The 26,306-nt window shown below is 34.7% G+C and overlaps 1 protein-coding gene across 1 annotated transcript in view; it reads right to left on the reverse strand.

The window, feature by feature from the left end:
* LOC121372324 overlaps positions 1-26,306 on the reverse strand; it is a 175,917-nt gene that overhangs the window by 116,736 nt on the left and 32,875 nt on the right. The window contains exons 3-4 of the mRNA XM_041498620.1: positions 2,509-2,701; positions 384-455 (exon numbers count right to left, since the gene is read on the reverse strand). Of these exons, the coding sequence (XP_041354554.1) occupies positions 384-455; positions 2,509-2,604 (168 nt within the window). The 5' untranslated portion in view covers positions 2,605-2,701. The remainder of the gene's footprint in view (positions 1-383; positions 456-2,508; positions 2,702-26,306) is intronic.

Consider the following 26,306-nt stretch of genomic DNA (forward strand, 5'->3'; position numbering starts at 1 on the left):
GCCTTATAAGTAGTATCATCTCAACTGCATTGCAGTAAGCAATAAGTACACTGACAGAACCAGAGGGGGGTCACAGGGGTCCTATGGCACACACACTCATTTGAAGGGCACTTAATTTCTGATTTGTTTTTGAATTCATTAATTCATTGTCTCTGACAATCTTTATTTAAACGTTTTCCTGACAGCATGATATCCCCCCTCCGACACACCAAATCCCCTACAGATCTTACCCAATCCCTTTGGGGGATCGATCAGCTTATTTGTCTTCAGCAAACTCAAATTTGCCCTTTGTGACCCCTTCTCCCCTCCAAAAATATCCTAGATCTGACCCTGCAGTAAAAACTAAGTACTTAGTAAATTGTGAAAAAAGTGAAAAAGCGAACCTTAGCAAAGGCCTGGAGAATACGCTGTTTGGCCTGCCACACCGTGTCATCCAGCTGGAACTGTAGACATTTCTGAACAAACAAAACAAAAACACAGTCATGCAAGAAACCTGTAACTTAGAAGTATATGAATTTCCATTCTTATTAAATACTCAGAATCAGGTCAATATCTAGCCTAAACTACTGGTAACAAGGTAACAAAGAATCATAGTAAGATACAGTCTTCTCCATGCAGCTATACAAAAGGATACTTTTAGACAAAAATGGCACTTTTTCACATTTTACAACAACCACAACCATTACACTAGCTCACAGAATGTTTTAATGTTAAAGATAAATTTTATTCAAGTAACTAACAACTCATAAATAGTCATGCATATAAATACATGTACATGCATCAAGATGTCAAAATTAGTCTCAAGTTATGGCTATTTGTATTTAGTTACTATATTAATATGTAAATGCATGAATCTTGTTTAGATCTATGAGAAGAACACACACCATAACATTTATAAGCAAATCATATGCCGTTTTTAGATTTGAAGGTGTTATTGTCTGTTTTAAGTGTTTGATTCTTGCAAATGTAATTTTTAACAATTTAAGGCATTAGTCTGAGATTGAAAATGAAACATTTGCATGCCTGCATCAAATAGACAATATCACCTACAAATCTAAAAAAATCCATATGATAACGTCTGTCTATTTTTAAAACTGATTTTTTTTTTAGAGCAATTGTATATTACCAATTAATGTCTTGTATTTTTTACAAAGAAATACTTGGTTTCAATCTAAATGCAGACAACTGAATGGTTACTTTGGCATGTCTCATGATGTCACTTTCTAATGACATTAGTAGATTTGCAGGTGTTATTGTCTATTTGATGCATGCAAAACAATCCAATTAACCAATAAATATTACAGAACATACTCACCATCACTTTGCTATTTTTATTAAAAGGTACAGAGGTCTCTCATAACCCTGTATGGCATTTCTGTCTAACTCTTCACTTCTTGATTAAAAAGTAATTATTTTTGTTTATATCTAGGCTTGTGAATTATTATTTCTGTGAATAACACAATTTATTTAGCAGTCTACCATCTAAATGTTTTAATGTTATCTGAAGATTGAGTTATTCCTTACAGGTTTTTTAAAAATCAGTTTAAGTGTTCTAAAATGTCATATATCCCGCCGATTTATTAGAAAATATTTATAAAAAAGGTGCTTACAAAACCCCAGTATCATCAAAACTGGCACACACCAAATGGTCACATTAGTACACTGTCTAAGGCCCAAAACACACCAGTCAGAGCCGGATCTCATTCATCAGTATGGTACCAGTTAAAAAGATACGTACAAAATCGAATGTAATAAAACACAGCCTCTGTGCTGACTCAAACTTCAGATTTTTGTAGAAGGGACATAGCCCAGTGGTAAAGCATTCACTTAATGCACGGTCCGTCTGGGATCGATCCCTGTCGGTGGGCCCATAGGGCCATTTCTCATCACAGCCAGTGCACCATGACTGGTATATCAAAGGCCGTGGTATGTGCTATCCTGTCTATAGGATGGCGCATATAAAAGATCCCTTACTACTAATGGAAAAATGTAGTGGTTTTCCTTTTCTATGACTGTCAAAAATGACCATATGTTTGACATCCAATAGCCGATGATTAATAAATTAATGTGCTCAAGTGGTGTTGTTAAACAAAACAAACCACAGATTTGATGCCCAGCAGATGATATAGACCATGTGCTATATTCTGACAGAGCCAGATTCACCACACCCAGACTCGGACCTGTGGTGCGTTTTGAGCCTTAACCTTTTATAAGCACCAGGGCTCTGTTTTACAAAGCGATCTTAGCGCTAAGATCACCTTATGTGCATAAGGTAGTTCTGCACTTAAGATGATCTTAGCACTAAGATCGCTTCATAAAGCAGGGCCCAAGACAACCAAGAACATACTGGATGTACTGAAATGAATACGGTATTGTATGCACGTTACTAATGTTCAACTATAAGTACCACACAATATTATTGTTAGAGGACTGTGTACCTTTAACTTAACCGCATATACAGCATTAGCAATGTGAAAATGAATTAACTAAAAACTTTATACTCCTTACCTGCACGGTCAGTTCTGGTATCGCTATCCGAATGTAAACTGTTCCATTAGTTTCAGTCATAAAAGAATTTTCCTCAAAGTTATGGTACTCCTTCATATCTGCAACGAAGACAGTGTTGGTATATCCATCGCTTCACAGGCATGCTTCATCATCAACACATCTTGGGACAGTTGTTTTCTGCACAGGCATTCCACTGAAAAATAAACTGCTCCATGAATAACTCCAGCAATTAAATATCACTATCACTAATCAAACTGACAAAGCCACGAGTGTTTCAAAATCTATATATCTGTAAAAGATTGATACAATGTCAATACATAACTAAATAATCAGTGAAAGGTGTCAAAACATAACCATAATATTCAGGTTCAAAACTGGCAGATAATTGCCCGGTCATCTGAGACAACTTTTACCAATTACAGGGTGGCTACCAAGTTTACAAAGGTAGTCTTTTGGGTGCCCATCAGTTTAAAAAAGAATCTTTAAAAGAAAATTTGATAGTAATTAGTTCTTCCTTTCAAGTGCAATAGGTTGATGGCCAGTTAACTTTAATTTAACAAAAACATTTGTTCTTAAACATCACTAGACTACATTGATTTGTTAATCATCAGCTAAATTGGATGTCAAACATTTGGTAATTTTGACATATAGTCTTAGAAAGGAAACCCGCTACATTTTCCCATTAGTAGCAAGGGATCATTAATATGTACCATCCCACAGACAGGATAGCACATACCACAGCCTTTAATATACCAGTGGTGGTACACTGGCTGGAATGAGAAATATTCCAATGGGCCCACCGATGGGGATCAATCCCAGATCAACCAATCAAGTGAGTGACCACTGGGCCACGTCCCACCACTTTAAATTTAATATTTAAGATCCAATAGCAGTTAAGTTTTACTGGTAGTAGGACTGGCAATTATATTGAATATTTTTAAATGTGAATTAGGCAGCTTTCAGTTCTAGAATGATGAATTAGTTTTGATGTTTCTAACTATAGTTCTTCCCACAGGGAATGCCTTTTTTCATACTATGGCATTTACTACAAGTTATTTATTTCTGACATGTAGTCATCAGAGGAAATCCACTACATTTGTCCTAATGCAGAAAAGGATATTTTATATGCACTTTCCCTCAGACTGGAAAGCAAATACCACAGCCGCTGACCAGTTGTGGTGTACTGATTGGAACGAGAAAAAACCCAATCATTTGAATGGATTCTACGAAACAAGCACCTCAACAAGCTCTCAACCGACTGAGCATAAATACTTCCAAAATCCCATATTATCTCTTTGGCAGCTTTATGAAACTATATGCCAAATTCAACTTTGGTTCATATTTGGAGAGTGGCAGATTAAATCTTGGACACGTTAGGAAGTACTCTGGTCAAAATCATCACTTTTCTCAGAGAATAGGACTAAATACACAATAGTTTATGTGTCAACTGAACACAAAAGAAAACTCAACAACATATTATAAAACAAATAAAAGTTTGGTCAACAAGACAACTGAAACTAGTCTGCAATAAGCAGCTCCACATGTTTGTCTGAGATAAACTTTGACCTTGTGTCACCTTCAACTACAGAGAAAAGTATGAAATGAATCAACATCTTGCTAAAAGTGAACACTTAATTCCATGAGCAAACGTTTTTCTTCTTCTTTTTTTTCTTTTTTTTGCTAAAAGATGTCAATAGTTTGTACATATTCAAACAAAGTCTGTGGGTTTTTTAATGTTGTCAGAAGAAAATATGTTTAGGATACACCAAGGTAGTGTAAAAACAAACACATATGTCCTCCCAAGTTTACTACCTGCTATTGTAAATATTTTTACAGACACTAAAAAGTAAAGTTTGTTTTATTTAACGACGCCACTAGAGCACATTGATTTTTTATCTTATCATCGGCTATTGGACGTCAAACATATGGTCATTCTGACACTGTTTTTAGAGGAAACCCGCTGTCGCCACATAGGCTACTCTTTTTACGACAGGCAGCAAGGGATCTTTTATTTGCGCTTCCCACAGGCAGGATAGCACAAACCATGGCCTTTGTTGAACCAGTTATGGATCACTGGTCGGTGCAAGTGGTTTACACCTACCCATTGAGCCTTGCGGAGCACTCACTCAGGGTTTGGAGTCGGTATCTCGATTAAAAATCCCATGCCTCGACTGGGATCCGAACCCAGTACCTACCAGCCTGTAGACCGATGGCCTGCCACGACGCCACCGAGGCCGGTTTACAGACACTAGTTATTAAGCAGTGTAAAAATAGTTTTAGCTAACACAGCTCTTTGACTGTTAAGTTACTCATTAATTACATTTTTCTTAAATTATCAATTCTAGCAAATCCATCAAGTTTTTGGTCATTACTGTGTTTGTAGTAGCTCCAAAAAGCATTTATGTAAAACAGGAACTTATAGTATTTCCCACTGGGAACACGGTTTTCTTACTATGGTATTTACTATAAGTTTGGGGGTTTTTCTGAATCAATTGTTTTCTAAATTGCACACAACAATAATGGGGGTTTTGTTATTTCCAAAACACTTCTAAATTTCTTCTTATGTCAAATCAAACCGAAATTATTTCCAAAAAATGTTTTTTAAAGCTTATTTTTCAAGAATCTACAGCTGTGAATAATGCCATTTGAAATTTGTGTGAATTCAGGTCAGTGATTTGAACTCACAACCGTCTGAATTTGTACATTATAGAGCAGGATATAGCCCTGTAGTAAAGCGTTTGTGGTAAATCCCATTTGGCTATTTCTTGTTTCACCCAATACACCATGACTTTTATATCAAATGTGCTATCTGTTTGTGGTAAATCCCATTTGGCTATTTCTTGATTCACCCAATACACCATGACTTTTATATCAAATGTGCTATGTGTTTGTGGTAAATCCCATTTGGCTATTTCTTGATTCACCCAATACACCATGACTTTTATATCAAATGTGCTATGTGTTTGTGGTAAATCCCATTTGGCTATTTCTTGATTCACCCAATACACCATGACTTTTATATCAAATGTGCTCCCATTTGGCTTTTGTTGATTCACCCAATACACCATGACTTTTATATCAAATGTGCTATGTGTTTGTGGTAAATCCCATTTGGCTATTTCTTGATTCACCCAATACACCATGACTTTTATATCAAATGTGCTATCTGTTTGTGGTAAATCCCATTTGGCTATTTCTTGATTCACCCAATACACCATGACTTTTATATCAAATGTGCTATCTGTGTGGGGAGATGCGCATTAAAAAAACAACTTGCTACTAATGAAATAAAGTAACAGGTTTCCTCTCTAAGACTGTCAGTATTACCAAATGTTTGACATCAAATTAATGTGCTCTAGTGGTGTTGTTCAACAAAACAAACTTTAACTTTTTTTGTACAATATAAACAAGTGCAACACTTTAGCCCACAATTATTAAGGTCACACTTCTGAATCATGGAATGAACATGTAATTTAAGCCTTATGTCAGTACTATATTCAAATGAAATACAATGAAGATTGTCGAATGCTATATACACGTATATGGGAAATCACTTTTAATGCCAGTTATCCACTGCCAAGGCTTCACCAGCACTGGCTGAATTGTTCAGGTCATGTCCAAACGCACCCATTGAATTGGGGGATATTTGTTTTAGGATTCTGCTGGAGCATGTAAATGACGTAATCTAGATATTTTGAGATTCTATCTCATAATCTTACATTTCCGGCCCAAAATCTGGGATTCATGAAGTACAGAATCCTGCTAAATTTGGATTATTAATTTTTAAATATTCCCTACCATTTAAACAAAATAGTTCCACTAAAACATATAACATTGTAGTTAATTTGTCAGTCAGGTTAAAAGATTTAATGAATAAAAATAAACAGATTAGGTTGGAGAATACAATCAAAGGTGTGAATTTGTGATGAATAATTAACTCACACCTATGATGATGGCTATAATAAAAATTTCACCAGGCAACATTTTAGACAAATATAAATATAGATTTCTTGACTTAAATAGTTAGTGGGTCATAAGTCATAGTGACCGAGAAACTTGTTGCACCAAGGGCATGTTAATTATTAACCTATTAGGCAATAGCAGTGTTCAAGCGGGTTACAACAAACTATTAAAAATTATGGAAATTTAGTTGGAAAATGCTTGATCCAGGCTTCTGAAAATTGCAAAACCATTTACTTCACCTGTCACCAATGCAAATCTAGTTCTGGGTCATTCAAAATGGAATGGGAATACCTGAAATCTTTTTGTTTAACAAAAGGTTTGGGGGTATAGTATTTAGCTCAGTCAGTAGATTGCTTGCCTGAGGTGCTTGCGTCATAGGATCGAATGACCTCAGTGGATCCAATCTCTGAATGGGTTTTTTCCTGTTCCAACCAGTACACCATGAAAGTGCATATGAAAAATATAGTGGGTTTCTCTCCAAATGTTTGTCATCCAACAGCCGATGATTAATAAATCAATGTGCTCTAGTGGTGTTGTTAAAGAACATAAACTTTAACTTTACAAATGGTTTACACAAATTTTGAATTCCAAGAGGCCTGCCAGTCACATTCTATTTTCCAATGCCAATCAAAATGCAATAAAGGACATAAGTCCCCAGTTGACAAGTCAGTTCTCCAACTATAACTGTCCAAGTGATAACTTAACCTCTGAAGACCATACACGCACACTGCAAGACATATGTCATAACACTTTTAATCAAACATTTTAATGATCTGTTGTCACGGAGCATTTCACAAAAAAACAGAAATGATCAATTTTAAATGACAGATAAAGGTGGGGAAATTGGTGTCACTGTGACAGGTTTGGCAAACTATTCACGTCTAAATTTTAATGACCTAGCTGTCAAAACTATAAGGATTATTTTCACGACATTGGATTTGAGGGGTGGGTAAAGTGGTATACGTTGATTTGTCTGCTATGAACTGGAATTTGTGTTGCTTGAAAGTTTACAGCAACAGGTATACTTAACTGATTTAATTAATACTGTATCATGAAATATATGTCTATTTTCAGTAGGCAAGATATTAATCTAGTATTTATACATAGCAGCAGGTTCAGGTAACAGCTTGATTTGGGGTCATTTAAAAATTATCAACATTTTCACATACCAACTACCACAATGATTGTTTGTGCTTTTTTTCTTTTCTCCTAAACTATAAAACCAAAAAGCTTTGTTTTTCAAGGGATGTATATAGTTTTCATTTTAAAAGATAATTATCCTGGCATTTATCCATCTTCCCAAGAGTGTATTTGTTTTTATCCTATAACTTACCCATGTCATAAACCACACAGTTCAAAATATTCAGGGAAATATAACCAGTATGACCCACGTGTGTCATAATGATTTCACGTGCACAACGAATGACGTCATTTTGTGAAGCGACATCATAACTTAATGCAGCTTCCTCAGTGTAAACGCTTATCAAAATGACGTGATTCCTGAAAATGATACGGTTTCGTTGTCTCTTTTTAATTACGTTTGAAACATTTTGACATGGTCCTAGCTTGTTATTTGTGAAAATAATATTTTCGATAATGTTAATCATAAAGAAATTACTACACTTGCATGTGAATTGTACTGATTTTACCAAACTCGTGTCAGGGTTAATTTATTATACTCGCTCTCACTCGGGTAATACAATAATCCTGACACTCATTTCATAAAATCAGTACGACACACAAGCGTATATAATAATCTCTATTAATAATGGTGTGCAAATTTAAAGGTATATGCAAATTTGCACGGTCTCTAGGTAATAATGTGTTGCTGTGAATGGGTCATTTGTTTACAAACCAACAAGTCCTGTATACCTGAACGTAATGTTTTCATAAGATTTAGTTCAAATGTGTAACGTCAAACTAAGTTTTGCTAAATGTGATTGGTATTGATTTATTAAAAATCAAATTACAATGTTATTTTTAAGGAGTTAAAGGATAAATAGAATTCACTACTCATATTTTTTAATATGTAAAATATCAACCTTGTATAGTTAATCAGTATTTGTCTGAGTAGAACCTCAACAAATACCAAATTAACATAGATTCGGTTGATATTTTTCATATTAAAAAATACTCGTGGCGAATCCTTTATATACTTACAGTGGAACTGTGGATGATTGTGAACAGACCCTTGATATTAATGTGGATTTTTTCTGTATAGTTACAACATGTCGTTGTTGGCAGCTGTACATATGACAGACTGAGTCACAAACAGGATAAAATGTCTGTATTGTTTATCTTTGCTATTTATATACTTCTTTAATGAATATTACATGTTGAAAGAAAACCTGCTATATTTTTCCATTAGTAGCAAGGGATCTTTTAAATGCCCCATCCCACAGACAGAAGAGCACATACCACAGCCCTTGATATACTAGTTATGGTACACTGATTAGAATGAGAAACAGCCAATGGTGTTGCATCTGTGATTTACAACTATAAGTAGACCAGGGTTGGGGGTTTTTTAAAGTATTTTTGTTATAATTTATTTTCAGATTTCTGAAATGAAAACAAAACAAACCCACAAATATGAGTCATTATTAATCATAACAGGAAATAATTTCAATGTATATAGCTGTGTCTATATGCATTTGTACATTTAAAAAACCCCTCTTGAAGACAAAACTTGACAATATTCATACCTGTTTTCAAACAATTGCAAACTGTGTTAGGTGAACCGACACATTTTATCCGATAAATGACAAACACATCTTATCTGATCAGTGACAATTCCAACAATCCACAGAATAAAAAACACAAATTCCGATTCGGAGGGACGCAACCTGAGAATATTGCTAGCAACTTGTAACGATGTAGCCAGACACGGTGGGTTAGAATTATTTGTTTTTATTTGTCGACAGTCGCCAAGTCTGTCTTCGATATTTCCAGTCATTTATTTGAGAGTGTGTGACAAAATGTCCACACTGGTGTTTGAACATCTCCAAGGAGATACACACAAGCTGACTTAATGCCAAGTTATTTAATACAAGGAATGGCTTGCATTTCTCAACAAACCTAACTTTCCTACACGTAAAATGGTAAAACATGGGCTTCAAACTTAAGAATTTGTTACCTACGACTATTTTTAAATTCTTTTGCCACAGGCAAAATGCTCACCCACAACAATTTTGATCCTGCCTATTCAGCAATTTTAAGCCAATATCTTTTACAAGAAATAAACATTACAAAAATTATCTCTTCAACAATAGCTCAACTGACAGCAAGCATGGAACACAGCCCTGTCAAGTTGTCCCATACCAAAATGGAAATACTACGGCTTTACCATTCATCTCATCGTCATCCATGTTTGTAATGTCTTTAAAATGTCTGTGTTAAATGTTTGGGGTATTTTATTAAAACTATTGGGGTGGAGTTGTTTGAGGGTTTTGGTCGAGGGTTTTATTTTTTTTGTTGTTGTTGGGTTGTTGTTGTTTTTTTGTGTTGTTGTTGTTGTTGTTGTTTTTTTGTGTTGTTGGGGTTTTTTTTTGGGGGGGGGGGGGGGGGGGGGGGGGGGGGGGGGGGGGGGGGGGGGGGGGGGGGGGTAATTATCCTATCAGCCAATGGCAATATTTTTTTATCCAGCAGCAAAAAACAGCCATCAGTAAAGCTCCTAACCTACGGCAATTTATGTCATAGCCACTGCAACTGCCATCAGTGCTATTGTTATGTTTAAGTCCTGAAAATACCAGTGTCAAGTTACTTGTCAATGTATTTTGTAAATGAGCATTGCAAAGGAAAGGAAGGAAATGAAGGAAATGTTTTATTTAATGATGCACTCAACACATTTTATTTACGGCTATATGGCATCAGACATATGGTTAAGGACCACACATTTTGTTCAGTATTGCATCACAATTCGCTACGCAAGTTTCAGAGATCACTACACAATTTTAAAACATTAAACAGTAGTTGTTAATCAATTTTCAATTGACTAGAAATATCGCAAATCGAGTTTGAAAACAAAATGTTCCCCGATTTTAAACAATGACTATTTGGTGTCTAAGATGGTTGTTTCTACATTTGAAAGACAAAGGAACAGAAATCACTTCTGTCATATAGGCTTCATGTAATCTAACAAAAACAAGAAGGGATGCTTTATGTGCACTTTTCCATACCTTGGAAATATAGAGTTATAGTGCCTTTAAATAACTGCAATGTTGTCATGATATTCCATAAGACAGTTTAAAGTTGTGTATGGTTTCCTGGAGTTGTGTCCATTAATTAGAGAATAAGTAGGACACAGTGACATCAGTGTTAATAGTGGAGACAGACAAAGAGATTTGTGTTAATAGTGGCGACGGACAGGGATTTGTTTGGTACAGCAGGTTTATATAATCTCACATAACTGTAGAGCCACTTGAGTTTCTGTGGACATCATATCGTCTGTACATACGAACCTGTCACCAATAACTTACACACTGCAGGAGGTCCATCTAAACAACACACACTGACCTACCTACTAGTACACTGTAGGTAAGGCTTCATATGGGGGAGGGGTGTGGACCATTATTTTTATTTTATGCCTGGTGGGTCAGCCACAATATTTTTTCACATAGATTTTTTATTTAAATAAATGTTATTTTGTGGGAAGGAAGGTAGGAAATGTTTTATTTAACACACACTCAACACATTTTGTTTACGGTTATATGGTTAAGGACCACAGATACAGAGAGAAAAACCCGCTGTCACCACTTCATGAGCTATTCTTTTCGATGAGCAGCAAGGGATATTTTATATGCACCATCCAACAGACAGGATAGTACATACCACAGCCTTTGCACCAGTTGTGGATCACTGGCTGGAACGAGAAATAGCCCAGTGGGACCATCGATGGGGATCAATCTGCCCCTTTTGTTGGAGATGGATATATCAACAAAATGCACCCTATGTAATAAATACATAATACATAAACAACAGAAGATTGTATACACAATCTTATCTTTAAAATATGTGCCATTAAGCATAATATATAAAAATATATAAATATTTTATTTTAAACTTCAGCAATGTATTGATAATATGGTAAATAAAACACAAATACCAAATCTCTAGGTATCTGGTTTGAGCAGGTTCCACGGAACTTTAATAAACACCTTTTTTTAAAGATATTTATAGTTGTCACAATGTAAATGTAAAGAACAGAATTCATTCATACATTCCAGTTGAATCATATCACTAGCACACCCTTATTACAAACAAGCTGACTCAACTTACACCTAATTCTGCTCCATTTGTCTACTTGGAAAACTGTAGCAAAACTGCAGTGGAATGGAAATGTTAATGACTAATGTCTATGAATTTTTTTTATTTTTTTTAAATCACTGTTAAAACTGTGCAGACCAGTCTGTTTACCACTGCCTAGGTGTGACTGCATGTTAAGTTGTCACCTCTAAACCTGGCAGTCCACAAATCCACAAGCAAACAAAATTATTCAACAAAACATTACAAATTGCTTTTATCTTGCGGAATCTGAGTCAGAGGCAGGCTAACACCTGATTTAATGTCTGTGTTCCAGCTGGACTGGGTAAACAGGGGTGAATAATGGCTAATTAGGATGGAATAAACAGACATACAGGTGCACGGCTCGCATCATCTTATCATTTCAGGTCACCTGGTTATGGGGAGCTATTCATCACTTTCTTATTTACCTCATCTCTTGCTATATTTTCAACTTTCCAACAACATATATATAAATCATGCTTTAATGCATTTAAAATACATGTCTGATATCAAACAACTTCAACAATGATTAGATTTGCAATTATTTTATAACTTCTCAACTTTCCAACAACATATATATAAATCATGCTTTAATGCATTTAAAATACATGTCTGATATCAAACAACTTCAACAATGATTAGATTTGCAATTATTTTATAACTTCTCAACTTTCCAAAAATATTGATATAAATTATGCCTTATATTTGCATTTTAACATACATGTTTGATATCAAACAACTTAAAAACTGATTGAATTTCCATTATCTTTTTGCTATATTTTCAACTTTCCAACAACATATATATAAATCATGCCTTAATGCATTTAAAATACATGTCTGATATCATACACCTTAAACTTTGATTAGATTTGCCATTATGTTATTTTTTTAAATAAATTCTCAACTTTCCCAAAACATTAATATAAATCATACCTTATATTTTTATAGATACATGTCTGAATTCATAGAACTTAAATTGTAATTGGATTATTCTTTACTTTATTTGGATATAAATCCTCAACATTTCCAGTTAAATTTTCCTACAAGATACATTATCATCGAGTTTCAATACACACCACAAAACAGCAAGAAAATATCTGCATAAAATACATAAAGCTTCAAGTACTTCCATTTTTGTTTATATTTCATGCTAGGTATGTATATAATGAACCCCAATCCCACTTCAACATTTACCCAAAGAAAAGAAAGAAAAAAAACTTTCTCTATCCCCAATTGAAAGTTTATATATATATATAAAAGGAAAAATAGTATCAATGAAAACAAAAGCAAACTATTTGTTATTTAGTAAAACTGTCATGCTGACCTGTATAAAAATGTGAAGGAAAGGTCTCCAAATTGACTTACGTCAGTTGGTCAATCACAAATGCTGCATTAACAATCATAAATATTGTTTAAACAAAACACAAATGTCAGACAAGAAAAACATGGCTAACAAATATGGTTTTGTTGCTTTATGCTTTCTGTTTACTTCCATATTCCTCGGGATTGTTTTTTCATAGACAGACAATCTGAGTTAGAGTGTTTAAGGTTTTGTCCATAAAATTTTGAGAATGATCACAGAAGAGATATGGAAATGTTATAGCTTAATGTACTTTATCTTAGATTGTCATTGCACTTTGCCTTGCAAAGCAAGCAGAGCTATTTTTGGCCAAAGAATACCAGTTTCTTGTGTAATCCATTTGATTGGAAAAGCACATGGTTTACCAAAATGTTTCACTAATGCCCTTGATCTTCCTAAGTCTCCTTTCTTGGGGCAACAGAGTACATATTACAAAGCAGGAACAAACAATACATCATAGCACTGTCTCTGATGGTTAAGAAAATCCTGCATTAACACAAGACTTCAACCATACAGAATCCAGGTCATGAGACTTGAAGAACTTGAAGAATCCAACCAAAAACACTGATAATGATAGTTATGAAGATGATGATGTTGATGATGAATATGGTTGTGGTGCCATTATGATGATGATGATGCTGATGATGATGGTGATGGCGGTGATGATGATGGTGATGATGATACAACTAAGGGTGTTCATGAAATGATCACATGGGAGAGGAAGCAGTATTTTGAATATGCACCACTCACAATATGGATGTTTATTTAAAGCAAATATGTGTTGAGAATAAATTGCACCCACAAATAAAGCATAAAAGAATAACTATTGTGCCTCCTGCCTCCCAGACCGTATCAATTCTGGAATAGCCCTAATGTTTGTGTTTCTAACCAACTACCATCACACATCCTGGGAGCACAAATCAGCTGTCTGGAGTGTGAAATCGGAAATCTGCTTTGACACGGAATACTCCTACAACTAATTAGAAGGCAGAAATGAAAACAAAGAAATGTTTTCTTAGACATACCTTGGAGCTTAATTAAACCACAACTGTTGCATGCTGATGTCTGAACATATGGATGTGCTGTGACACTTGGTCTAAAGAATAAGATAAAAAATATATGCTGCCACCATGGAAGCTATACCTACTAAAAATCAGCAAGCAGGTTTCTGCCAGAAAATAATTGTAGAGTACATAATAAAAACAAAACAGATTGTATGTGTCCTCTGATAGGTGGTTATGGGTTTGAAATCTTTTGAAACTGGACACGACTGGACACAACATCTTAGGGTACATAATTTTACTCTTAATACCTTCTGATAGAAACCCTGGCAAGTGATGTTTTATATGCATTTTCCCCAGAGTGAAGACACCATATACCACAGCTTATGATTTACCAGTAATGTTGGAATGGTAAATTAGTAAAAGAAAATAGTACTTTTTTCAAAACAGGACAGCACATACCAGTGTTTAATAAACCAGTTATGGAGAGCAATAGTACTGTTGTGTTTCTGAATAATTAATCATCTAAATTAACCAAGCTCCACCTTGTTTAACTCAAGTATAACTAAGAATCAATGTTTTACAGTGATAAATAGCTAGTACAACATCTATTAACAATTACACTGACCTGTCTGGACACCTGAAAAATGGAATCCCTTTGTGGCAGGCTATCTCCCACAAGACCGTTTCACAGAGAACATCATTCAAGAAATGTAAATCATTCCTAGACAAATAATGACACAAAGTCTCTACGGTGTCCACTTAAAGAACTTACATATAATTACATTCTTTGAATAGCACTTAAAATGAAAACTAGCCAACAATGAACCATGCGCATAGAGAAGTGTACAAAATATACAAGTAAGGGCCAGGCAAAACAATTGGCCAATCTAGCCACTAACTTGACAGCAATAAATATGTTTAAACTGAACTTTGACATCATCTTATAAATTACAGCTGTAAACACTTTTCCTTTATTCAGGTTTAAACACGTCTTTTTAGAACTATGTAGCCAGGAGAAAACAAACAAGATTGCTTGATAAGAGATTTTGATTTATGATTAGATTTATAAGTGCACAAATAGATTCTCTCTTGGAGTCTTTAATTTGTTTTCTGAGTAGTGAAATCAATCACAGGCACAAGACTCAAGGGTCGTGTCTCGAAAATACAAATAATCTTCCACCCAAGTCTATAACTGTCACACCAAACATGCATGGCTTTAAAATGCACCATCTCACCTTTCGAGAATTTAACATGTTTTATTAATGCAAAGAAGACAAACACACTGCACGGCTAGTAAAACCTGTATGTTTCTGCCATCGACAGCTCACACCGGCTGTCAACACTATTTAAAACAACCACTGCCATTTGTGAAATATTTCTATAAAGTATTTGAAGACAAAAAATAAAGAAAGAAAGAAAGCAAGAGAAAGAAAGATAGAAAGATAAAGGGCAGATAATAACAGAATCTAAAGCCATGGTAAAAGCATCATTGTTCACATTTATACATGCCTTACATATTGTATTGGTGAGCGGAAGAATGTCTTTCAATACAGACCAGGACATGATGATCTTTGCTCAGGCTTTCCTCACCGAAGCCTCCCACAACCATCACCACCCCTGATTCCAAAGGGCCTGTTTTTGTAAATCAATTTCAACCTGGGTGTTTAACCCTTTTGCCTCCAGATTAGTTCATTATACTACCCATTATATTGAGGTTGTCTGGTTGAAAGTGATTTATAGGCTTGAAAGGGTTAACATGATAATTGCAACATTTGGTCCAGTGAGGGAGAGAACAAACCTACTTGCCCCACATTAACATCAAGGGATGTTTTATAAGCACTGTCCAACAAAAAGACTACCACATATCATAGCCATTGATATATCAGTCTTGGGGAATGATTGAAATGGGAAATAACCACAGGTTACACTGCATGAGGAGGGATTCAGTTCTAGGAGTATCACATCAGAAGACAGCTCCCTCAGACATCAAAATAAATATAGTGAATGTACTACAAAATACAGGCCTGGTAACTTATGACACATTTATCAAATTTACAATTTCCGTTATTATTACTATAAAATTCCATGTGAGATACACTGATCTTTGTTGTTCATTCATATCACTTTTTTCACATTACTGACACCTGTGGCGCGGGATTTAGCTCAGTCGGTTGAGTGCTCGCTTGAAGTGCTTGTGTCACAGGATCGAACCACCTTGATAGATCCATTCAACTGATTGGTTTTTTCTCGTTCCAATCAATGCACAACTGGTCAAAGGCTGTCATATGTGCTTTCCTGTCTGTGAGAAAATGCATATAAAAGATCCCTTGCTGCTTAAAGAAAAATGCAGCAGGTTTCCTGATGACTACATGTCAGAATTATCAAATGTTTGACATCCAATAGCCGATGATTAATTAATCACTGTGCTCTAGTGGTGTTAAAAAAACCCAACTTTACTGACACCTATTTTTAAAAAAAATGCAACGGATAAAAAATTAGAGTGTGTAGTTTTTGTTTAAATAATATTTTGTGGAGAATGAAGTACAATTCTCTGACATGTGGTAATCTCCCAGCAGTAACCTATTTTGATGCCTGCACTCTACAAATGAGCTGTATACACCCCACTACCCCATAAAATAAAATAAAAATAAAAACAGAAACAGCCATACAACTATATATTTTTTCTTTAAGTTACTGATAATAATTTTAGTGTGAATAAATTCCAAAGATTCTGATCAGGCCATAGTCTTGGTTTTTAATTATACTTGTGAAAACAATCAACATTCCAGCTTGCTAGGAGTCAAACTTGTTGCTATCTTCACTGGAGACACGTTTTGTTTTCTGTGGGAGTAAACACATACCTGCTAGAATGCCAGTTACACAGATCTCACGTACAGAGATATAATCTGTTAAGAAGTCAATGTTTGACAGTCACCATAATCAAGCATATAAGCCCAGCTAAAACAAAATCTTTAAAATTCAGGGTCCAAACCTACAATGAACATGTTAAATGTATACTGGTCAATTAGTTTATGATGTTTTCTGATCAGGTGTTGAAATTTTGTTTTAAAAATCTATTTTAATGTACCTGGTATCCAGCAATTTAAAAAACAAAAAATTATCAAAAGATAAAATGTTGTTGTCTATCTTTGGAATAAGGATTTGGATTAGGATGATGTTTACAGTTTTATACACAACCATCCCTTATATTAGACGTTCAAAAATATCTCTCTGCATTTATATATAAATTATGCTGAAGGTTTTTTCAAATTGATTTTCAAAGTAACATTCATACTTTTTGTTTTTATTATTATTATTTTATCCCACTTCCCTCTTTCCTTTCTCTCTTCTCATTTCTTCCCAATATGGCAACTCCTTCCATCTTCATACTTGATGTTTCTTACTTGATACAATTTCAGATGTTCACTACCTTATTAAAACATTATACTGTTTCATTAGAGTCAATTTAATAACCATTCATAACTATTTACAATGCAATATTATTATATGTATGAAGAAATGTACTGACTATCGTATATACATGTATATATATCCACCTGTACTACTACTTGATTACATACTTTCCTTTTATGCTGTTGCTGAACAGTCTGAGTGTAAATTAGTTCTGTTCTGATCTGTCAATATTTTCAAAAGCAAATATATTGAATACCAGCCCTGCCCCCTCTCTTAAAAGTGTACATCAAAAATGTATATTTTGTAAGGATTATTTTTATCTATATATTTTTTTCCCTTTCTTTTTCAAAAGCTTACTCTGGCATTATAAAACTCATCATTCTCCCCAGTGTACATCTGTATGATTCTGATAATGGTGATTGGCCGCTTAATACTCAGTTTGTTTTATTGGTATGAATGTTTAGCCTCGGTGACTAGCCGACTGAAGACGAGCAATCACTGACCATCAAGATACACATACACACACTGATTAATAGGCTTCCTGGTGCTAGACACCCAGTAACACACACTGCTCTACACTGCACCTCAATTAACATAACACTATGTATCAAACCTAGTCAAATACTGATGATTTACACCGTTGAGACTGTTTACTAACTAGAAAAATATTTCATGTGAAAAACATAAAGGAAATAATACTTGGGAGCCGATCATGATTTTCAACATTTTTACAAGTGTGTACAAACTGAAAGAACCTTTTTCTTGTCTCCTTCAATCATTCTACCAAAAAATGAATATAAAAATTTGTAAATAATACAATTTGTATACACTCCTGACAATGTTAATAATTGTGAACAACTTAATATTCTGTTTATTAGATATCAGAGTAACTGGGCACCTAGCCTGCAATGTTTCATCACAGTCCAAGTGTGGAATGTGCACTATGTTATATCAAAACACAATATGTACAGCTAAACCTAATATAACAGACACCTCTAATTAATAGTAATCTGTCTTAACAGGCCACCTATTATTCTCCTAATTAAATCACCTACTATCTATATAACTTGTGTTGTTAGGAGTCAAACACATTTAGAATGAATGAATGAATGAATGAATATATAAATGCATAAATTAATTCATAATCAACATTAATATAAAAATTCAACAGTTAAATTAACACCTGGTAAAAGTGTGTTTCAAAGCCATTTTTTGATACATGATTATTAGTAAATGGCTTTTTCAGTTATTTACTATAAATCAACTTTTACCCACGGTCCCATGGTCTCTAGCCGGAATATATGAAGCTATTGATATATCCCATTGAAATTTTCAAGCTATTAAATACCATTGGGACTGTTCCTAAAGTTATTATAAGGAAGGGGGATTTTCATATACATGCCATGCACAAACTAATGTTCTTTTATTTAAAGGGACTGTCCTGAATTTGCGGCCATTGTAAGATGTTTCCATCTCACAGAGTCTTGTTGACAACTAAACTTACACATTCATTTTCTTGTTTAGAATATGTGTCTGTATACCCAGTGTGTGTGTAGTCTGTAGCAGTCATTTTTCATGTAATTTTGTAATATTATACTTTATTTTAATGTACAAATTATTGGAAGGTAAAATCTGGTTTGGGCTACTATACAAATATTAGGAAGACACTAAAGACCTTGTTACTTGACTCACGGGCATAGGAAGGTGCCAAAAAGTGTGTGTGTGTGTGGGTGGGCACACACACACACACACACACATATATATATATATATAAATACATATACATGTATAAATATATTAAAAACTTCACTGCTCCCACAGTGGGGGGGGGGGCACAGCCCCCCCCCCCGGCTTTCTACACAAGTGTTTGTAAATACAGATACAAATATTATAAACAGAAAAATATTTTTAATATGTACTTTCAGTCATGAAAAATTATCTGTTATATGTTACAATGGTAGCAAACTGACGATAGTCCCTTTAAACCACGTTTGTATAGAGGAAAGGATCTGCAGACCCACCAGGCATAAAAGAATGATTATGTCCCACCCACACCACTGTGATCTAGGCTGGAACAGGTTTAAAAGGTTAACTTTATAACTTAATAAAGTAAAGTTAAAACCAGACCAAAAACTGTTTTCAACTTATGTCAAGTTGTCGTAAAAATTTCAGATGACCTTTATGTATGTTTTAAAGGAACAGACCCTAGTTTTTAAACACTAAGGCATATTTTTCACTGGTAGAGCCGTTAATGGTCACTGCAATCAAACATTACTTATATTTTATTGTTTAGATTATCCATTTCCGTATAACCATCTTGGTGTTTCTAATATAAAATACATTTTTCATATTTTTAAAAGCGGACATGCATCTGAGAAATAACAGTTATGGAGTCGAGTTTTAGTCTATTTTTAATGATATTTCACTGTTTCAACATCACAGACTCATGTTTCACTCTCTTGTAATGCTATCCAAACGTGTTACAGGTTTGTAACTTAACCAAACTTAGTATCCATTTTTACGGGTTGTAACTAGGGTCTGTGCCTTTAATTTCCAATAAAGACTATTTCAATCTTATCAAAATTATTGAAAATCATGCATTAAAATAGCTTTTTATCTAAAAGAAAAAAACAATCAAGAGTGACATAGTTTGTATGTTTTTTTCGTGAATAGTGATGTAATTTGTTTGATTTCCTCCCATCTGCTCTATATAGTGTTCGTTCTGAAAACATTATAATGGCGTTACGTATAAGGTTTCCTTGTTTTAGGACAAAGTTTGTAACATTCAGCTTAGATATTTTGTTGGACACTTTGCAGCACTAATTACACGAAGGTGAAAGTACGAATAACACTAGTACTGACCGTACTGTTACTCGTTAATGGGAATACAACGTATACAGTAAAATAAATCTAAATCATACATCTCATAATTCATAATTTTATTTCAAAGTTAACCTTTAAGCATATACTGTGATCATAATACAACTTTTATATATTTGTACAATACCAATTCATCATCATATTATATTTTTAAAAGTAAAATAAATTATTTCTGTACAATTTTCAACAGTATAATTGTCAGTACAAAACAAACCAACTAAAAACTCTTCAAATTGGTCTTTGAAAGGACAGCTTGCATTTAGTGGACAAAATCAACAACTTAAATAGACTAATTAAACAAATCAATCTGTTCTGCAGGGACAGCCGGAAAAACAAATCAATGACCCACTTAATAACCTGATCATTAAGGCCACCTGTGTTTACTAGATACTATTAACAATAACGAAGTTGTCCCATATACAGTACAAATGTACATTTTACATTAAGATTTTAAAATACAAACCCTCTAAAACAAAAATTAACTGATGAGTGGGTGAGTGAGTGAGTGAGTGAGTGATGGACCTACTGACTGACTGAAGAATGGAGAATGAATGAATGAATGAATGAATGAATGAATGAATGAATGACAAGTTAGCATGAAAAATAAATTAGTTATTGGATGTCTTTGGTTTGTTTGTTGTTAGGGGTTTTTCACAAAATTAAAACTCCATGTAATTAATGTACAATTCACTTTACAAAATGCAATATGTAACATTACATTTAATTTTTTAAAAATCAGATCTACTGAATTTAAATTACTTACCAATGATATAATATCATGAATAAAAAGTCCAGGTAAGTTAGGAACAGATAACCAATGGTAAACACAGCCCATGAAAATGAGGAAGATTTCCGAATGACACAAACCGACACACACACACACACAAATAGGTAGGTACTGGATGTAACTGTGTAAACCACTTCACTGAGATCACAGGAGTGTCCTATGGGGCTGGGCACTTGAAAACATTGGGCCCGCTATCTGCCAGTTCTGTCTACACCGCGGCTACAGCCTGGACCTCTTATCAACAGGTCTTTGACCACGCACTCCAAGTTCATCACTGAATCTATATACGGAGTTTGTATGTCAGTATCTCACCTGCAATTAGCAGAGGCCCTGATGAGGTTCTAACAAGGTTCTTTTTTTATTAAAATAGTTAGGTAATTAATGTTTGAACACTTAATACATAAATTTATATCCATTGAATGGTTAACTTTATAATAAAATAAAGTTAAAACTAGATTTAAAAAAGGTTTTGCCAAGTTGTTGTCAAATATCAGAAGATGTCATTACATATGTTTTCATTTCCAATAAAGATTACAAAAAAATTAGTCAAACATCTTGCATCAAAAAAAGTTTTTTGATTAAAAGGAAAAATTAACTTAGAATAGTGATGTACACATGTATGTCTTATCCTGTCTTGCTATTAATGAAAAAATGTAGTGGGTTTCCTCTCTAAGACTATATGTCAGAATTACAAAATGTTTGACATCCATTAGCTGATGATAAATAAATCAGTATGCTCTAGTGGTGTCGTTAAACAAAACAAACCTTTAGAATAGTGACATAGTTTGTGAGGATGTTCCGCAACTGCAGCTGTGTAATGACGTATTGAAAACAATCACGAATGACATCACGTAATAAATAACAAAAAGGAAAATGGTTTACCGTATTTAACAATGCACTCAACACATTTTATTTACGGTTATATGGCATCGGAAAAAATAATAATAAATAACAATGTCATTCTTGTTTTGAAATAATGTTTGAAACATTTAGTATAAGTATTTTGTAAGATGATGTGAAATGCTTACGTGAAAGTAAAAGTAGGAATAACGTTTTTTTAATTGTTATTGGGAATACAAAATATCCAGTAAAACAGATTTAATCATATAACCCTTAGTGAATAATAATTATATTATAAAGTTAACCTTTAAGGTCCAAGCACATGCGCACGCACACACACCTCAAGTATCTGTACTAGTCGTCTGCATGTCCTGGCAGAGCGGTTAGTTGTAAAATTGTTAGTGATGATCGAGTGTAATAACTGTAAACACATCCCCAATGAGGCATTAAAACACACTATTGATGGGTGCCAGTACCAGATTGCGATCCCTGTACCTACCAGTCTTATCTGCTGACTTAACCACTACACCACCAAGGCAAGTTCCTCCTGTACAGACTATGTATATCAATAAATCACCTGTAATTAGCAGAGGCTCTACAGAGGTTCTAAGAAGTTACATGTCGGTCCTATAGACCCAAATATAACGTGAATACAAGGACTGAACTTGATGATGTTGTGACTATGCCATCTGGTTCAGGGATTGTGGGTATCAAGTTCATAAAAGAAAGAAATTAATTTAATCACTGACATGTAGTTCCATTACAATTTACTATGTAACTGCCCAAAAGCAGGGTTAATTTTTTTGTCAAAATTTCACCACACTCCATTAAATTTTAAAGTTTGTTTTGTGTAACAACACCACTAGAGCATCTTGATTAATTAATCATCGTTTATTAGATGTCAAACACCTGTAATTCTGACAAGTCTTTTCAGGAAACCTGTTGCATTTTTCAATTAGCCAAATGTGCACTTCCCCCAGATAGGACAGCACATACCATAGCCTTTGATGAGTGGCACACTGGTTGGGACAGACAAAAGACACCAGACAATGGGTCTACCCAAAGAGGGTTAAATCCTTCTAGACTGTTCCACATTATACTGGGAGACTTCACACAATTTCAATACACTGTTCCACATTATACTGGGAGACTTCACACAATTTCAATACACTGTTCCACATTATACTGGGAGACTTCACACAATTTCAATACACTATTCCACATTATACTGGAAGACTTCATACAATTTCAATACAGTTACACATTATACTGAGAGACTTCATATACTTCAATACACTGTTACACATTATACTGAAAGACTTGATATATTTCAATACATTGTTACACATTAAACTGGGAGTGTCACATATTTCAATACACTGTTATAAATTATACTGGGAGATTTCACATATTTCAATATAGTGTTACACATTATAGTGGGAGACTTGATATATTTCAATACTGTTACACATTCATTGTTTCTGCTAGAATATATTTTTGGGTATGGTGCTATTGAACTGAATGCAACTACAGTCCTTGTCTGGGGAGTCTTCCCAAGAAAAGAAAAAAGGTTATGTTTAGGGTTAGGGTTAAGAAAAATCATACAGTACTTAATGTTAAAGAGTAATTAATTGTGTCAAAAGGTTAACTTAAAAAGAAAATCTGCAAAACAAATGGGGTCGGGCACCATACCCGTTTTACCTTTTGGCAGAAACCCTGACATTATACTACGAGGTTTCACATATTTCAATACACTGTTACACATTATACTGGGAGACTTCATATATTTCAGTACACTGCTACACATTATTGTGAGAGACTTCATATATTCCAATACTGGGAGACGTAACATATTTCAGTGCCTGTTAGACAATATAGTGGGCAACTTCATATGTTTCAATACACTGTTACACATGATACAGGATGATAAATTTTACATATTTTATGAATACTTTTACACATTAAATTTGGAGACTGTGTAGACACTATTACAGACACAGGCTTAACCACCGCACACGTGACCACACGTATGACCCATACACCGTACATACGACTGATAGACCCACTGTCACATATCATACAGATTAGGCAGACCAGAAGGTATTTGACATACTCTTTCACGTTATGGCCCAAGGGCTAATGGAAATAGATGTAATGTATCAAACTTAGGGACTGAAATATTAAAACGTGTCATTAATGAAATAAATATGCCACTCCCATTATAGTTAAGATGTTAAATATATAGATGTGGTGCAGAATGAAAAAATATATAATTATGACCTTCTGTATATTTTCTTAAGTAGAATTTGATAAGATCATGGACTGAAGTATACAATTATCTATCAATATGGGAGAGCGCATGGGTGTAGATCAGTGTTAAAATGTTCATCTGAAGTGCAGTGGGTCATAGGATCAATGGGTCACAATGGACTGGTTTTCCCCCACTGTTTCAACTGATGTCCCGGGACTGGTACACCTAAGGCTATGCTATGAACCATCCTGTCTATAGGAAGGTGCCTATAAAAGATCCCTTGCTGCTTTTTTGTAGGAGTACACATGTAGCTTCCGTAGTGACCATGGGTTTTCACTATCGCTCAACAAAGAGTCCAAATAACCATGTTGGACACCAACTAGTCCCAGTTAAAAACATATCTCTGAGGTGTCATTAAACAAATATTCTCTCTATATTAACAGTATGTTCAGGACTTTATGGATCAAATGGGAGGTGGAAGGCAAAAACACAAAGAGGCAGCCATGAACGCGGGAGCAGAGAAGGTGGAGAGGCAGGGAAGTGTATATGGTGAGTGTGGGGAAGATCACCCAAACAGTATGTCCCACAAACATGTACAGCAAATGTCACATTATTTATTTTATTTTGTTGGTGACGCAGGACTCGAAATAGGAAGCAAAATATGATCTGCTGATAAGATCTTATTTTAAAATAGAAAGTAAAAAACAAACAGAAAAAAGAAACAGCCTTGGGTGAGAGGAGGGTTTGGGGTAGTGTGTGAAGAATCAAGAACTCTGAGATGTATTTTAGAGCATTATGTGATAAAAATATAGCAGAATCATGAGCTAAATAAGAGATGAGGAAGGAAATGTTTTATTTAATGACACACTCAACACATTTTATTTTCAGTTATATGGCATCAGACATATGGTTAAGGACCACACAGATATTGACAGAGGAAACCCGCTGTCACCACTTCATGAGCTACTCTTTTCGATTAACAGCAAGGGTTCTTTTATATGCACCATCCGACAAACAAGATAGTACATACCACCTTTGTTACACCAGTTGTGGAGCACTGGCTGGAACAAGAAATAGCCCAATGGCCCCACCAATGGAAATCGATCACACATCATGCGAGCACTGTACCACTGAGCTACGTCCTGCCCTAAATAGCAGATGAGATTTTCACACATACATCTCTCTATTGAAAACTTTGGGTGGTTTTAGAAACTAAATAGCAGATGAGATTTTCACACACACATCTCTCTATTGAAAACTTTGGGTGGTTTTAGAAACTAAATAGCAGATGAGATTTTCACACACATTCATTTCATTTCAACTTATTTTCGTGCTTATATCCAATTAAGGTTCAAGCACGCTGTCCTGGACACACACCTCAGCTATCTGGGCTGTCTGTCCAGGACAGTAGGTTAATTGTTAGTTGGTTAGTAGTTAGTGAGAGAGAAGAGGGTGTAGTGGCCTTACACCTACCCATTGAGCCCTTAAGAACTCGCTCTGGGTTGGAGCCGGTACCGGGCTGCGAACCTGTACCTACCAGCCTGTAGTCCGATGGCTTAACCACTACGCCACCGAGGCCGGTTTTCACACACACATCTCTCTATTGAAAACTTTGGGTGGTTTTAGAAACTAAATAGCAGATGAGATTTTCACACACACATCTCTCTATTGAAAACTTTGGGTGGTTTTAGAAACAAAATAGCAGATGAGATTTTCACACACACATCTCTCTATTGAAAAATTTGGGTGGTTTTAGAAACTAAATAGCAGATGAGATTTTCACACACACATCTCTCTATTGAAAATTTTGGGTGGTTTTAGAAACAAAATTTATTTTTCACCTGTAGGTTTAAAAAATGGACTGCTTTCACTTTTCACAGGCCACTATTTCGAGCCTGTGATGAGTGATAAATATACATGTGTGTATATACATGTACATACATATAATATTATATTTCACACAAAGCTGTTCTTACACAGTTCCACTTTAACAGGCTTCTCAGCACTAAGTAGTATTTA

The sequence above is a fragment of the Gigantopelta aegis genome, chromosome 4 (assembly GCF_016097555.1).
Source record: "Gigantopelta aegis isolate Gae_Host chromosome 4, Gae_host_genome, whole genome shotgun sequence".
Classification (NCBI taxonomy): Eukaryota; Metazoa; Mollusca; class Gastropoda; order Neomphalida; family Peltospiridae; genus Gigantopelta; species Gigantopelta aegis.